The sequence below is a fragment of the Bos indicus genome, chromosome 15 (genome assembly GCF_029378745.1).
Source record: "Bos indicus isolate NIAB-ARS_2022 breed Sahiwal x Tharparkar chromosome 15, NIAB-ARS_B.indTharparkar_mat_pri_1.0, whole genome shotgun sequence".
Lineage (NCBI taxonomy): Eukaryota > Metazoa > Chordata > Mammalia > Artiodactyla > Bovidae > Bos > Bos indicus.
The window spans coordinates 56,908,208-56,924,001 of NC_091774.1; the positions used below are offsets into that span (position 1 = coordinate 56,908,208).

Here is a 15,794-nt window from a genome sequence, read left to right on the forward strand (position 1 = left end):
CAACTCTTTGTATTGAAGAGTAGGTAGTGGGTAATTTCTCTTTGATATCAGGGCCGACAATCCCTGCTATGCCTTTCTTGTTGCCATCAATGAAATAGGTGGGTGCATTGGAAATAGGCTGGGATGCAGTGATATTAGTTATAATGAATTTAGTACATTGTAGAAAGTCCCATAATTTTCCTTTTGGCAAATGAAATGAGATAACATTTTGAAAATCATTTAATGCCATTTGCATGGTCAAGTTATATTGTAAGGCAATTTGTAATTCCTTTTTTGTCAAGGGAACGTGTATTGCATATGGATCAAATCCGGTCAAAGTTTGTACATGGCTTCTTCCTGACATAATTAAGTGCCCTATTTTCTCAATATATGATACAATTTTCTTAGACTGTTTAGTGTGTAAATATACCCATTCTATTGGGCTATGTTGAGCTATAATTGCAGTGGGCAAATGTTCAGTGGGGAATATATATAAAGAAATTGGTTGATCATAATCTAACCGAGTTGAAAAAGATTGTTGAATGTGTTTCTCCATTAAGGCCAGTTCTTCTTTGGCCTCTTTTGTTAGCTGCCTAGGGCTATTAGGGTCAGGGGATCCCTCTAAAATTTTAAATAGATTTTGTAAGGCATAGGTGGGGATGCTGACAGATGGCCGCAGCCAATTAATATCTCCTAGCAATTTTTGAAAATCATTCAGCGTGCATAGAGATTGCACAGAAATTTGAGATTTTTGAGGTTTGATTTTAGATTCTTCCATAACATGTCCTAAATAATTAAAGGGTGCTTTCCATTGAATTTTATCTGGTGCTACAAGCAGGCCATGATTTTGAAGAGTAGTAGTAAATTCATTGTATAATTGTTGCAAATAGAGTTCAGATTCCATAGAAAGAAGTATATCATCCATATAATGAATTATAAATGCAGTAGGATACTTATCTCTAATGGGTTGTAATAAAATAGATATGAGATATTGGCAAATGATAGGGGAGTTCATCATTCCCTGAGGTAGCACCTTCTATTGAAATCTTTTAACAGGAGCCATGTGATTTATAGAAGGAACTGAAAAGGCAAAATGTTTTCTATCTTTAGGGTGCAGAGGTATAGTAAAAAAGTAGTCTTGTAAGTCAATAATAACCACAGACCATCCTTTTGGTACCATAGAAGGGGAGGGTAATCCGGGTTGTAAGAGCCCCATAGGTAACATGGTATTATTAACATTTCTTAAATCTATCAACATTCGCCATTTTCCTGATTTCTTTTTTATTACAAAAATAGGGGAATTCCATGGGGAAAATGAAGGTTCTATATGAGCTTTTTGTAATTGTTCATTAACTAATTGCGTAAGAGTTGCCAATTTTTCTTTAGTTAGGGGCCATTGAGGTGCCCATATTGGGGTATCAGATTCCCAATCGAGGGGCAGCGGTGTTAACACAATGGCCCCCATTAAAAGGTTCATTTAAAGAAATTGTGGCTTTCGTTTGTCCAAGAAAATCCCGTCCCCATAAATTGATTGGGATATTAGTAATATATGGTTTAATATAAGCTACAATTTGATCAGGGCCATACACTTGTAAATAGGATGCACTGACAAAAGTTTGTGTGACATTAGCTTCATTTACTTCTAATAGTCTAGAAGGAGCCATAACCTTACCCCAATCAAGGGGCCATTCTGCAGCTCTAATGATTGAAATGTTAGCTCTGGTATCTAACATGCCTGTGAAATTCTTTCCCCGTATGCGTAAAGTAAGCATGGGTTTCTGATATTCCTTTAATAAGGTGGATAGTGCAGCAGTAAGGTTGGTACTGCCAAAGCTTCCCTGTCAAACTTTATCAGATGCCTTCATTGGTTTGACATATGGTAAAAGTAATAATTGTGCAAAATGTTCCCCTTTTTGTAAGTATACATTTCCCATTTTCACAACATTTACCATAATATGTATTTCTCCTTTATAATCTTCGTCCATAACACCGGTCAATATCATTAAACCTCTCATTGTGCAGCTATTATGACCCAAAATTAGTCCCATTGTCCCGGGTGGAATCGGGCTGTAATATCCAGTGGGAATTTTGTGGGGGTTGTATAATTCTATTAGTTCCATATCATAAGGACTAGGTATATCAATGTAAGCACTCTTAGATGTAGCTGCTTGTAGCGTCATAACATTAGGTCCTCCTTTTGTAGTGGGGCTAGAGGATGGCCCCTTTATTAGTTTCCCTGTTGTTTTTGTTGTGCACCAGGGTTCAAGGTGTTTCCATCCTTATCAAATTTAGAATGACATTCATTCAGCCAGTGGAACCCCTTTTTACATCTTGGACATACTCTTGGGTGTTTCTTCTTATTAGAAGTAGTATTATTTTTTCTGGCCTGTGTTGGTATGTGTCATTGTTTTTTCATATGGTTGGGCTTCCCATAGTTAAAACATTTGGCATTAGCAGCTTTTTGTACATTAAAGGTTTCCAATGTCACCAATTTTGCTCTATGGGAACTAGATCTGATATTCTTATAAGCTTTCAAATATTCCATAAAAGAGCCAGTCTCTCGAATTGGTCTAAGCATGGATTGACATTCCTCATTAGCATTTTCGAAAGCAAGTTGTTTTAAAATAATATTTTGTACAGTCATATCCTTAATAGGTTTTTCAATTGCATCCTTTAATTTTCCGATAAATTGAGAATATTCCCCCTCATGTCCTTGAATAATCTTAACAAATGAACCATCAGAGTTAGCGCCCATAAAAAACCTTTGCCCATGCCCTGCAGGAAGTTTCTTTAATGAAATGCAACATCTCAAGGGTAATATTAGTTAATTGCACCATTACATTGGCCATAGTCCTTGTTCCAGTCAGTATATCATAAGTTAAATTGGCAGGGTTATCATGAGATTGTTGGTCAATCATTAGCTGTTGGGCCTCATCATTAACCTACATTTGCCATTGCAGTAATTGTTGAGGATTTAAAGCCATCTTTGCTACTTGAAAAAAATCATATGGCATCCAACAGTTAGCCCATCCTCTGAGAAATTCTACACAGTAAGGAGAAATAGGTCCATACAGAGTACATGCTTTCTTAAAATTAGACAACATGCCAAAATCTATACCGTCCCAAGAATTTTGACCTTGGATGGGTTGATCAAATTGTATTGGGAAAGCGAAAGCACAAGCAGGCATCTCCAGAGGAGGAGTGAAGCGGTTAGTATGAGCAAGGTTAGCGACTGCAGTTACAGACGGAGCAGAAGGAAAAGCCTCAGATTTGGGCTGTCCGTTGAATGAAATGATCTCCGTTCTAAGTGGCTTCAGTTTTGACACATCCTGTATATATATGTCTCTAAGTTGTTTTTCTAAGGATTGTGTCTGATTGAGCATAACATTCTTATATTTCAAAGCACCTTGTATATCTTGTCTTTAAGCTCATATTCATGTAAAGATTGAATAGTTTTTACTTCCAAATCAACGTTATGCCCTTCAATTTGTTCTGTGATAGCCCGTATGAGTGACCAGGTAACCCACCATTGAGGAGGAATGCGAATTCCTTGCCAATATGCTCGCAAAACATTATTTTTAACCCTTTTCTATATGTCTAGATTGAGTGTCCCCTCTTCTGGGAACCATGAATTGTTCCAGTAAAATATGATAGCAGTCATTCAACTCATCTCTTGAAACATTAACACCGTTTTGTTTCAAAAAATGATGCATTATAGAAATGAAAGGAATTTTACTGCTATGTTGTCCCATCCTGCTTACCTCTTTCTGCAGGGGCTCGTCGCTTTGTTCAGCCTTCCTTTCAAGTCCCTGTTCGTGGCGCCACTTGTTGGGGATTTTCTCCCCGGGACTTGGAAGCAACAAACCTGAAAGAATGACCCTCAGACAGTCTCTTGCAAGGACTGACAAGTTTATTTCTGCAGTCAAGCCTTTTTATAGAAGTAGGAACAAAGAGCTTAAAGTATATGGCCAGCAGAGCGCATGTGGGGTTAACACATAATCAGTAAAAACACTTCAAGGACAGCGTGCTCTAAGTGACTCATGTGCTTATCCCATAACCCGTTTTCTCAAGTAACATCCCTATTTCTTATTAAATCTTGGCGCCAAGCATAAGCAAATGCAGGAGATGTTTTTCTGTCCGCAGTAGACAAAGCCGGGTACTTCTGGCCCTTCACCATTTTCCCAAGGACTTTCTCCTAATACGGCTATTTTGTACTACGCTTCCCAACAGGCTCGCACACATAGGTGAAAGTATTAAATGATACAGTTTTGAATAAGAATTCTGGTGATATTTTATCCCTGGTTTATGTTAATGTATCTATACATTTATATAAAAGCAGGCCCGCACGTTTAGTTGTATGGTTTGTGCACTGCACATGGTACCCCGTTGGGGAGGAGGTTAGTACAGCCTAAGCCTGGGTTCAGCTTGTCACTGTATTGCCTTAGAAGGGTTGTACTCTCACAACACACTTTTTTTCCAATTTCTGAGTGAAAGGGGCTGTATAGGTCAGCAGAATCTTGTTCATGGAAGGAAGTTTAGCAAAGCTGGGACTTTTTTTGTCATTAGTCTTAAATGATACTGCAGTAAATTTCTACTCCAAGTCTGGGTAGTTTACAAGCTTAAAAGCTAATAGTTTTTCTTTTCTTTTTTTCAAGAATGTATTTTTATTTATTTACTTGGCTTCTTCAGGTTCTAGTTGTGGCACATGGGATCTGTGTCGTATCACATGGGATCTTCTGTTGCAGCACACAGGCTCTCCGGTTGAGGAGCATGGGCTCAATAGTTGTGGCATGGGGGCTTAGTTGCTCCATGGCATGTGGGATCATCGCTCCCCAACCAGGGACCAAACCCATATCCCCTGCATTGCAAGGTGGATTCCTAACACTGGACCACCAGGGAAGTCCCTGCTTTTCAATTAAACATTCATGATCCATAAATACACAGCTTTCTTAACTTTAGGAGCTCTAGAGTAAATGCATGAACCTTCCAGCTTCACACATTGTAGGGGGACATATATATGTCAAGGGTCCTATCTTTGGCAATGACCAAAATACCTTAGAAGATGTAACACAAATTAGAATTTCCTATAACTCACCTAGTTTTCCAAATAACAGCTTTTCAAAATAGGCTTTCCTAGCCAAGTATGCATGAATTGATAGTTTCAATTGCTGCTGACCATAGCGTATTCTTCAGATAGCCCCATCTAGTGTGTCAGGAAGGGGCAGCCTTGCCTGGATCAACAGACGGATGCTAGCCAGAGGTAAACCAGGACCCTTACCTGACAGAACACAGTTTGGACTGTACTTTGTAAAAGGATGACAGAAAAGGAATTAAGACTGCTTCAATTCCACCTCTGAAGAGTACACGCTTTTCTAAAGCCACCTGGCCACACACACCCCCTACACAGATGCATGGTCATTTTATTTACTGGATTCTTATTACACTTACTCTGGGCTCAGTTCTGGAATGTTTGAGATATTTTTTTCACTTTTTTTTTTTTTTTGCTTCAACCCTTTACTAAGATACAGAATGGATCTATCTGAATGACAGAGAAGTCAGAACCAGCCTAACTGGTTGGGTGACCTAGTCCCCAAATAAGGCTTGATTCTCAAAGGAAAATGTGGAGAAAGCATTAAAAAAGGATTTATTTCTTTTTTTATAGATTATTTTTTTAATATTTATTTTTCGCTGTGTTGGGTCTTAGTTGCAGCACGTGGGCTTCTCTCCAGTTGTATGTAAGCTTAGTTCCCCCGAGGCATGTGGGATCTTAGTTCCCTGACCAGGGATCAAACCAGAGTTCCCTGCACTGGATGGTGGATTTTTTTTTCTTTTTTTTTTTTTTTTGCTGCACTGGTTCTTCACTGCTGCAAGTGGGCTTTCTCTAGTTGTGGGGGTGAATAGTGGCTACTTTCTAGCTGCAGTGGCTTCTCTTATTGCAGGGCACAGGCTCTAGGGTGCATGCGCTTAGTGCCCTGTGGCCTGTGGAATCTTCCCAGACCAGGGATCAAACCCGTGTCCCCTGCATTGGCAGGCAGATTCTTTACCATTAGACCACCAGGGAATTCCCTGATGATTTGTTTCTTGAGCACTATTATGTGGGGACCGGATGGCCCTGTGCAACCCAGTCAACAAACTTTGGAAAGCTGTGTCATGTTAGGTGCTAGGAGTACAGTGAATAAAACAGACACCCTGTGCTATGACACTTACGATCTAGTGTCTAATAAATAATCGTGCCAGTCATATTTGGGATGAGTGTCACAGAGGAAGGGTATAGGGAGCTCTGGGAGTGTGCCCTAGGAAACTGGAGAAGGGAAGACTTCCTCAAAGAAAGGGTGGAGAATGGACTAAAGGGAGCCAGTGTGGATGAAGGGACACCAGGTAGAAAGAGAATGTAGCCGTCTGAGTCAGAGATAATGGTGGGTGGGGTGCTAGAGATAGAAAAAAATCAAATATATCTGCGTCATACAGAAAGAAGCAGATTTGGGGGGAGTTACCATCAAATAAGTTTCGGATGTGTTGAGTTTGAAGTCCATGTGAGATGCATATCCTGTTGGAGAGCTTCAGTCAGTCAGTCAGTCAGTTCAGTCGCTCAGTCATTTTCGACTCTTTGCGACCCCATGAATTTGCAGCACGCCAGGCCTCCCTGTCCATCACCAACTTCCGGAGTTCACTCAAACTCATGTCCATCGAGTCGGTGATGCCATCCAGCCATCTCATTCTCTGTTGTCCCCTTCTCTTCCTGCTCCCAATCCCTCCCAGCATCAGGGTCTTTTCCAATGAGTCAACTCTTTGCATGAGGTGGCCAAAGTACTGGAGTTTCAGCTTCATCATCAGTCCTTCCAATGAACACCCAGGACTGATCTCCTTTAGGATGGCCTGGTTGGATCTCCTTGCACTCCAAGGGACTGTCAAGAGTCTTCTCCAACACCACAGTTCAAAAGCATCAATTCTTCGGCACTCAGCTTTCTTCACAGTCCAACTCTCACATCCATACATGAAGGAACTTAAGGATTGTGAAAAATGTGGATCTGGAGGTCAGCTGAGAGATTTGGGATGAAGACATAAATTTGAGAATCAAAAGCACACATGGCATTTTGTTGTTGTTTTTTGGTTGCTCTGGGTCTTCAGTGCTGTGCGTAGGCTTTCTCAAATTGCGGTGCGTGAGGGCTACACTTTTTTGCAGAGCACAGGCTCTAGGCATACAAGTTACAGTAGCTGCAGTAGGCAGGCTCAGTAGTTGTGGCACACGGGCTTTAGTTGCTCCACAGCATGTGGAATCTTCCTGGACCAGGGATCGAACCCATGTCCCCTGCACTGGCAGGTGGATTCTTATTCACTGTGCCACCAGGGAATCCTACTATACATGGTATTTGAAGCTATGTGAGTGGATTACTCATGGAAGAGAGTCTCTGACTGAGTCCTAAAAACCAAACTATTTAAGGACTAGTTAAGAGGAATTTTGAACAACAAAGTCACCTCCAACCAAAGAGAATAATCAGTCACCTGAAAAGGAAGCCTAGGGTAAGCGTCTATGGTTGCCAGCAGCGGGGCTGGGTTCAGCTGTGGCTGTTGGCAGGGCTGGCGATGTGGTCCTTCCTGGGGAGTGGAGTGAAGTAACTGACGCAGCACTGCACTGAGGCAGCAGGCTCCATATTGGAGCCCATTGGCATTAGTCCCCACGGAGTGCTGTTACATATTTCATGTCCTTGTTGGTGTCTAAGAGCCTAGCTTAGGATCCCAGTCCTCTACCGAAAAGATGTCTGATTGTGTCCAAGTCACTTAAAACTAAATGTTGGATTATACATTTGTAAAATGTAGGACTGTCTTAAGGGTTAGTACCATGCTGTAGTATGAATCTTAATTATATTGGATTTCCTTCATAGGATCATTCCTGTAGGAGTGCCTGACCCAGGCCTGCCAGGGGTACCTTAAAGCTTCTGGACAGACCTGAGGACAGGGGTACCTGCCAGGGGTACCTTAAAGCTTCTCAACCTCTCTTCTGGATCCCTCTCCTACTGGCCAATTCAACGTGGAACAAGGGATCATCCAACTTTCCTCCCCTTCCTGGTCATCTGGCCCAGAGAACCTGTTTGTCTTAGAGGTGGGGACAGGTTCCTTTGCCTTATGCCACCTCAGTTTTTCAGACTAGGTGAGGCAGAATAAGCAATGGACCAAGACCTTTTATCCTAGATGAAAACAACCACCCATTGTAAAGGTGAGAGCTGAAAAGGAGTTCAGATTGCTTTAATTCTACCTCTGAACAATACCCCTCTCAGAAACCACTCTGCCACCACACCCAGTACATATATGTCATTAAGTTCCTCCCTGGCCCCTGGAGAACCTTCCTAGAAAGGTCATCACTGCCTATCCTAAAGTCTGTCCACTTTATTCCAATAAACTTACCCTCATTTAACTTTCTCCCCACTTCAATTCATCTCCAAACTTCTCAAAGGACATTTCTGCTAGAGAGAAAAAATGAGTTTTTAGGGAGCTTGAAGAAAATGAGTTAAAACTAAGTCATTGGGCCAACCTAGATGGCCAGTAAGTCACCAACCTATGAAGATACATCCCTGCCCAGTTCAGACCTGGGCCTCACCTCTCTCTCATGGGTCACTGTACCCCATCTCTGGGTTCCCTTCCTCCACTGTTTCCCTCTCTGGCATCCATACCACACAGGGGCTGCTACAATGGACTCTTGAAAACAGGTATGGACTTGTTAAAACTTCCAAAGGATCAAGTTAAAACTTGAGGTTCAAGGCCCCGTCTCAGGAATCTCTAATTTATCTTTGCATCCTCAGCTCCCAATATTTACTCTGCCAATCACATTAAACTTGGAATGTTCTGCAGCCATGTCCTGTTTATCCCCACCTCTGTACCTCTGCCCAGACTGCCCTCCCCCTCTACACTGCTCCTTATCTGCTGAAAAAACTCCTTATCACCCCAAAACCCACGTGGTAGGTTAAATGTGGTCACACATTTTTGGAACTTACATCTGGGCTGGTGTTGTGACTTGTTTTGACCAACTGAATGTGGTGAAAATGACACGATGCAAGTTCTGATGCCCAGGCCTCAGGAGGCCTGTAGCTTCCGCTGTGACGATCTTGGAACCCCGAGACCAACATGCCATGACAAAGCCTAGGACAAAAGAGTGCAGGGGAGCAAGGCCCAGTGCCCCATTTTCCAGCTTACACATTAGCTGAACTGAGCCATGTGAAAGACAGCCCAGGTGGGCCAACAAAAGAACCTCCCAGGCAATGCACAGAATCTTGAGAAATAAAAATACTGGTTGTTTTAAGCATTTGTTTAATGCTTGGGATAATTTGTTACGTAGCAGTAGATACAAAAACAGATACAATGCAGTTCTAATGTGAAGTAACCTCTGTCAAGTTTCCCAGTCAAGAACCTTCTTCAAGTGCTCCGGTGTGTTTTCTACATATCATATCACTTTATAGTCATTTTACTATCTGGCTTTCCCCAGATACACTGAGCTCTGAGGATGAGGTCCAAATCTGATTCAACCTCCCTCCTAACCACTCATGGTGCCAAGCTCAGTACCCTCAGATACCATGAATGTGTCTAGAAGGTATGCCTAGATGAACATTTTACATGCTTCTGCTGCTGCTAAGTCGCTTCAGTCGTGTCCAACTCTGTGCGACCCCATAGACGGCAGCCCACCAGGCTCCCCTGTCTCTGGGATTCTCCAGGCAAGAACACTGGAGTGGGTTGCCATTTCCTTCTCCAATGCATGAAAGTGAAAAGTCTCTCAGTTGTGCCTGACTCTTAGTGACCCCATAGACTGTAGCCCATCAGGCTCCGCCATCCATGGGATTTTCCAGGCAGGAGTACTGGAGTGCGGTGCCATTGCCTTCTCCGATTTTACATGCAAATTACTCAACAAAGATTTTTAAAGCACATCCTATATTAACAGAACAGGTCCTAGGCCCTGGAATTCCTCTCAGTCTAGCAGGAAAACTGCTCATTATAATACAGCTTTGAAGTGTTGCAGGCAAGTGTATTGCTGGGAGTGTACAAGGCAACTGGTGTGGGGGGGAGTCAAGAAAATCCCTAGAAGAAATGACGTTTAGCCTCATCATAAAGCGTAAGCAAGCTATTACTGTCGGAAGGAAGCTTGTAGGCATGTCCCCACCCTCTACCCACTTATTCAAGGGAAGAGGGATGCATGGATTGGTCAGGTTCACAAACACAGTCCGGGGGGTGGGGCCTCAGCTTGTGAACGAAAAAACAGGGTTTATGGTAGGTCCCAGTGAGAGAATCAGTTCCTAGGCAGGTTGATAAGGAGTCTAGGGGTCCCCAAGGAGAGAGGGGTCTGGAATTCTCAAGGAGGAAGAAAGGACAAACTTTTTTTCTTTCTCCACATTCCTTAGGATTATATAACAATAATGTATCCTGTCTAAGGACAGTCTTTGGATTAAACCTTCTGTTATCTTAAAATGTTAATTATGGGAGTAGACCTGGTCTTTACAAGGATGTAGCCTGCCTGAGGACAGTGTTATCTTAAAATGTAAATTATGGGAGTAGGTCTGATGAGGTTTTTACAACCTCCAGACATTCTTTGGATTATATAACTTCATTGTTAACACTAGCAAGCAGGTAGTCTTTTTGCCCCTTTCTGATGCCTATGTCAGAAGCTTTCTCTATCTCCTTTATACTTTAATAAAACTTTATTACACAAAAGCTCTGAGCGATCAAGCCTCGTCTCTGGCCCCGGATTGAATTCTTCTCCTCCGGAGGCCAAGAATCCCGGTGTCTTCGCGTGATTCAACAACAACCTTTCACCAGTTTGGGGATGACTCCTGTCTATTTCTTCTCTCTCAGACATTCAAGGTAAGATGGGGACTTGGACTTTTTCCTATTAACAAGGAGGTGCATTTTCTCCCCCTCCCTGCCCCACTCTCCTTAGAGTGCTAACCAAAGGGGGACCAAAGGAACAGGAACCAGGGCAAAGCCCCAGGGTTAGGGCTCCATGTTGGGCACTGGGGCCAAAAGTAATAAAAGGTGTGTTCACCTGCCGTATCTGTGATCCATATTCAGGAATACCTTGGGGTAGGGGGCTGGAGGAATCTATGTTCCAACCATCTGTCACTTGGCATCAAACCAGAAGAGAGAAAAACCAAAAGGAACTTCTCCTGTTCCTGGGAAAGTAAGGCAGAGAATCCCAGAAGAGGGAAAAAACAACAGAAACTTTTCTTGTTCCTGGGAAAATAAGGGAGAGAATCTCAGGTGGAGTGAAGAGAATTAAACGTGTGGAGTGATAAGTGGAGTGAGAAAGGAGAACAGAAAGAGGCTCGCAAAGGAATGCTATATACAGTCCTGCATGAGAAGGCTGGACCTAATTCACAAAAGATGACCTGCTTTGCCCCATAAACATTCCTGTGTTAGCCAACTGCTGACATTCCTAGGGTACTCACTGCATGCCAGGCATGGTTCTAAGCGCCTTACAGCAATTCATAATACCCTGGGAGGATTTATATCTCATATATCTTCTGTGACAAATAACTTGCCTAAGGTTGCCAAATGAGGAACCTGAGATTCAAAAATTTCAACTAAGTGGCAGGTCTGTCCTCTTTGACCATCTCTGCTACTCAGAAGCTGTGGTATCTATCAACGTTGATAGGACTTCCCTGGCAGTTCAGTAGTTAAGACTCTGCACTTCCAATGCAGGAGGTGCAGGTTCAATTCCTGGTTGGGAAACTAAGATCCCACATGCCTCATGGCACAGCCAGAAAATTAAAAATGAAAAAACAACAACAAAACTGTGATATAGGTTCTGTTGAGATGGACTTACCAGGAGGCTTCCTGCAGGAGGTGGTATTTGAAGGACAAGGGATCAGGGCCGGCAGAGGCTATGACAGCTTAAAAGTGTGGGGACTTCATGGTGCCTAGAAAAGTGGATGGGGAGTCGGGAGGAATGCAGGAAAAAGAATCACAGAGAACATCCCCAGAGCTTCACAATGTCAGCATGCAAGAACAGAGCTCAGCAATCCAGTGCCACCCTTAGGAACAGGAACCGGCTCAACCTTTCCCCTAGTTTCCTATCAAAAAGTGGCTGAGATCCAGGTTCCTGAATCAACTTGACCAAAGCAAATACAGGTTAAGTGAGATAAGAATTACTGTTCATAGTCTACTATGTGAGACTATTCTCCTTTTAGAAACAGTTGTGGACAGGAAGAGGAGATAGAGAATGCTTTTTAATTATTTTCTAAAACACATTTGTATGGTACTCTAGCACTGACAGTATTATTTTCTTGCTCTAACTTTTACTGAGAGATGAATGTTAAATCTTCAACTTTTCAGAGGAGGAAACTGAAACCCAGAAAGTTTACACATTTATACAAAGTCACACAGCTAATGAAAGCTGGGATTCACGCCCAAGTTATTCAGACTCCAAATTCTGTCCTCATTCATTCTTTTACTCTTTCATTCATTGGGGGCAAAATGTATTGCATGCCCCAAATATGCCAAGCACAGGACTAGGCACTGAGCGTATTTTCATGATAAAATAGCTTATTTTCTGTTTCTCTTCTTTTAGTGCATTAAACACTGAAGCAGGAATCCATTAAGAGGAAACTGCATCTCGTATTTCTCATGGGAGTCAGTGATTACAGTTTTTTCAAGGTTTTCCCACTTTTATCTGTAGCTAACTCCTGCCACTATTTCATGGAACACCTGCTTTGTGCCCATCTTGGGCTGGATGTTGTGTATGGACTGTAACAACCCGGCATGAGACTACAGTTTGATCCAGTAATATCTACTATGTGCAAACAACTCAATCTGAAAATATTTACTGAGCACATTATCTGGGCAAAGTATTCATTCAATAATATTTATTGGTACCTCTGATAATCATAATAGCTAATATTTACTGAACACTTGAATCCTGTGGACAGAGGAGCCTGGTGGGCTGCTGTCCATAGCGTCACACAGAGTTGGACATGACTGAAGTGACTTAGCATGCATGCATGCATTGGAGAAGGAAATGGCAACCCACTCCAGTGTTCTTGCCTAGAGAATCCCAGGGATGGGGGAGCTTCATGGGCTGCCGTTTATGGGGTCACACAGAGTTGGACACGACTAAAGTGATTTAGCAGCAGCAGCAGTGTCATTTATATTTGTCCTGCCTTTCCATTCTTTTTTATTACCATCCTGATGGGGCTTCCCTGGTGGCTCAGATGGTAAAGCATCTGCCTACAATGCTGGAGACCTGGGTTTGTTCCCTGGATTGGGAAGCTCCCCTGGAGAAGGAAATGGCAACCCACTCCAGTATTCTTGCCTGGAAAATCCCTTGGAGAGAGGAGCCTGGTGGGCTACAGTCCATGGGGTCACAAAGAGTCGGACACGACTGAGCGACTTCACTTCACTTCACTTCAAATACAGGTAAGGCTGTTGTGATCTGGGATTTGTCCTGAGGTGTCCCATGAAGGCAGGACTTGAGGTTCACTCAGGCAAGGCAGGGGATACACAGAGGAGAGGGCCTGACCTGGCACGTGTGGGGAAAAGAAAATAACACCAGCAGGTAGAAATAGAAAGAGGTGGGGCTGGAGGATGAAGAGGGTAAAGAACAGGTGCCATTCACTGACTTGCTAGTTCATGCTCATTTAATGCTCTAGACTACCCTGCAAGGGAGGAGCTACCAACCTTTTGGTAGAGAGGAGAACACTCAGCGCTAGAGATCTGAAATGACTTGTTCAAGATGATACAGGTAAGTGGTAATGACTGAATTCTAACCTGAGTCTGAGTCCAGGACTGTCACCTCATGCCTCCTTGACTCTGGTGGCAAGGAGGGAAATAGATCACAGGGGGTCAGGGCTCAACAAGGTAGAGAGGAGGGAACAGGCCTGGAGAGACTGATGCAGTTTCAACAAGGTGTAGAAAGTAGGTATAAGCTGAGGGTGGGGTAGACACTCAGGGTATTTACTTGGAGCAAGTGAGCAGAAAGGCTCCAGTGATTGAAGTGGATTCCCGGGGAAGACAAAGGCTTTGACGACTTGATGAGTCCGCCCGGCCTACACGAGTGACAACCAGAGGTAGATGTCAGGAGGTAAAAGATACACAGATTTGAATGTCAGAAAACTCTAGGCTGTGGGAGATGGGAAAAGCTTCAGTACACTTTTCTACCTTCTTAACAACAAAGTTGAGAAGGGGCTGGTTCTGGGAGAGACGTGACGGGAAGGGCGTCATTCATCTGATTCAAAGATGACTCCAGGCTCACTTTGACTCGGTTCCCCCCACAGATGGCTTTTCCCTGCCGCAAGTTCCTGAAACCCAAGATCCTGACCTGCCTTCTAGCGGGTTTGAGTTTCTCGATCCTGCATCACTGGTTCCTCAGAGACCCCAGGTTTCAACAGAAGCACAGGTCGGATGGGTCCCTGCAGGTGACCCACGTGGCCCCTGCTGCCACGTCGCCGTCCAGCCCAGGGCCTCCGTGCGTGGCCAACGCCTCAGCGAACGCCACGGCCGACTTCGAGAAGCTGCCTGAGCGCATCCAAGACTTCCTGCGGTACCGCCACTGCCGCCACTTCCCGCTGCTCTGGGACGCGCCGGCCAAGTGTAGGGGCAGCCGCGGGCCCTTCCTGCTGCTGGCCGTGAAGTCGGCGCCGGCCAACTTCGAGCGGCGCGAGCTCATCCGCCGCACGTGGGGGCAGGAGCGCAGCTACGGCGGGCGGCCGGTGCGCCGCCTCTTCCTGCTGGGCACCCCCGCACCCGAGGACGCAGAGCGCGCAGAGCAGCTGGCGGAGCTGGCCGCGCTGGAGGCGCGCGAGCACGGCGACGTGCTGCAGTGGGCCTTCACTGACACCTTCCTCAACCTCACGCTCAAGCAAGTGCACCTGCTCGACTGGCTGGAGGCCCGCTGCCCGCACGCGCGCTTCCTTCTCAGCGGCGACGACGACGTCTTCGTGCACACGGCCAACGTGCTCCGCTTCCTGGAAGCAAAGTCGCCCGACCGCCACCTCTTCGCCGGGCAGCTCATGAGCGGCTCTGTGCCCATCCGTGAGAGCTGGAGCAAGTACTTCGTGCCCCCGCAGCTCTTCCCCGGGTCGGTCTACCCGGTGTACTGCAGCGGCGGCGGCTTCCTCCTGTCCCGCTACACGGTCAAGGCCCTGCGCCAGGCCGCCCGCCACACCCCGCTCTTCCCCATCGATGATGCCTACATGGGCATGTGTCTGGAGCGCGTCGGCCTGAAGCCCAGCGGCCACGAGGGCATCCGGCCTTTCGGCGTGCAGCTGCCCGGCGCCCGGCAGCCCTCCTTCGACCCCTGCATGTACCGCGAGCTGCTGCTGGTGCACCGCTTCGCGCCCTATGAGATGCTGCTCATGTGGAAGGCGCTGCACAACCCAGGGCTGAGCTGTCACCGGGGGCACAGGGTCTCTTGAGGCTGGGAGGTCAGTGTGGGGCTGCCGTGGGGGTTAGTCATGAGGAAACTAGGAAAGGCAGTGACTGGGGAATCTGGGAAGACAGTATTGAGAAAGCCTTTGGAAGGTCAATGTTAAGGGGCTGTGTTTGGGGAATGGGGCGTCTGATCAGTAAGCCTGAAGGACAGTGAGTAGGGAGTGACCTGGGAGAGACCCGCGTTCCATTCCTGGGTCGGGAGGATCCCCTGGAGGAGGACATGGCAACCTACTTCAGTATTCTTGCCTGGAGAATCCCATGGACAGAGGAGCCTGGTGGGCCATGGTCCATACAGTCGCAAAGAATCGAACACAACTGAAGTCACTCACAGACACACAAGGGCAACCAGAGTCTGTTGTGAACCGAACCTCCATTGGGCGGGAGGGGAGGGGTGGTCAGTAACCAGA

General features: G+C 45.1%; 1 protein-coding gene and 1 long non-coding RNA gene across 3 annotated transcripts; one reads left to right on the plus strand and one right to left on the minus strand.

The window, feature by feature from the left end:
- Nucleotides 1-7,971: 7,971 nt before the first annotated feature.
- Nucleotides 7,972-11,965, minus strand: LOC139187347 (uncharacterized). Its single transcript, XR_011570899.1, has 3 exons — nucleotides 11,786-11,965; nucleotides 8,970-9,114; nucleotides 7,972-8,438 (listed from the first exon to the last, which is right to left on the minus strand). It is a non-coding gene; the product is annotated as an uncharacterized lncRNA (long non-coding RNA).
- Nucleotides 9,759-15,790, plus strand: B3GNT6 (UDP-GlcNAc:betaGal beta-1,3-N-acetylglucosaminyltransferase 6). Of its 2 annotated transcripts, none has more exons than XM_070803955.1 (2): nucleotides 9,759-10,824; nucleotides 14,232-15,790. In XM_070803955.1, exon 2 carries the CDS (start codon nucleotides 14,232-14,234, stop codon nucleotides 15,369-15,371), a length of 1,140 nt encoding a protein of 379 aa, XP_070660056.1. In that variant the 5' UTR covers nucleotides 9,759-10,824; the 3' UTR covers nucleotides 15,372-15,790. The 2 variants fall into 2 exon arrangements, with proteins under 2 accessions (XP_070660056.1, XP_070660055.1); XM_070803954.1 differs by lacking the exon at nucleotides 9,759-10,824 and adding an exon at nucleotides 11,965-13,374.
- Nucleotides 15,791-15,794: the final 4 nt, after the last annotated feature.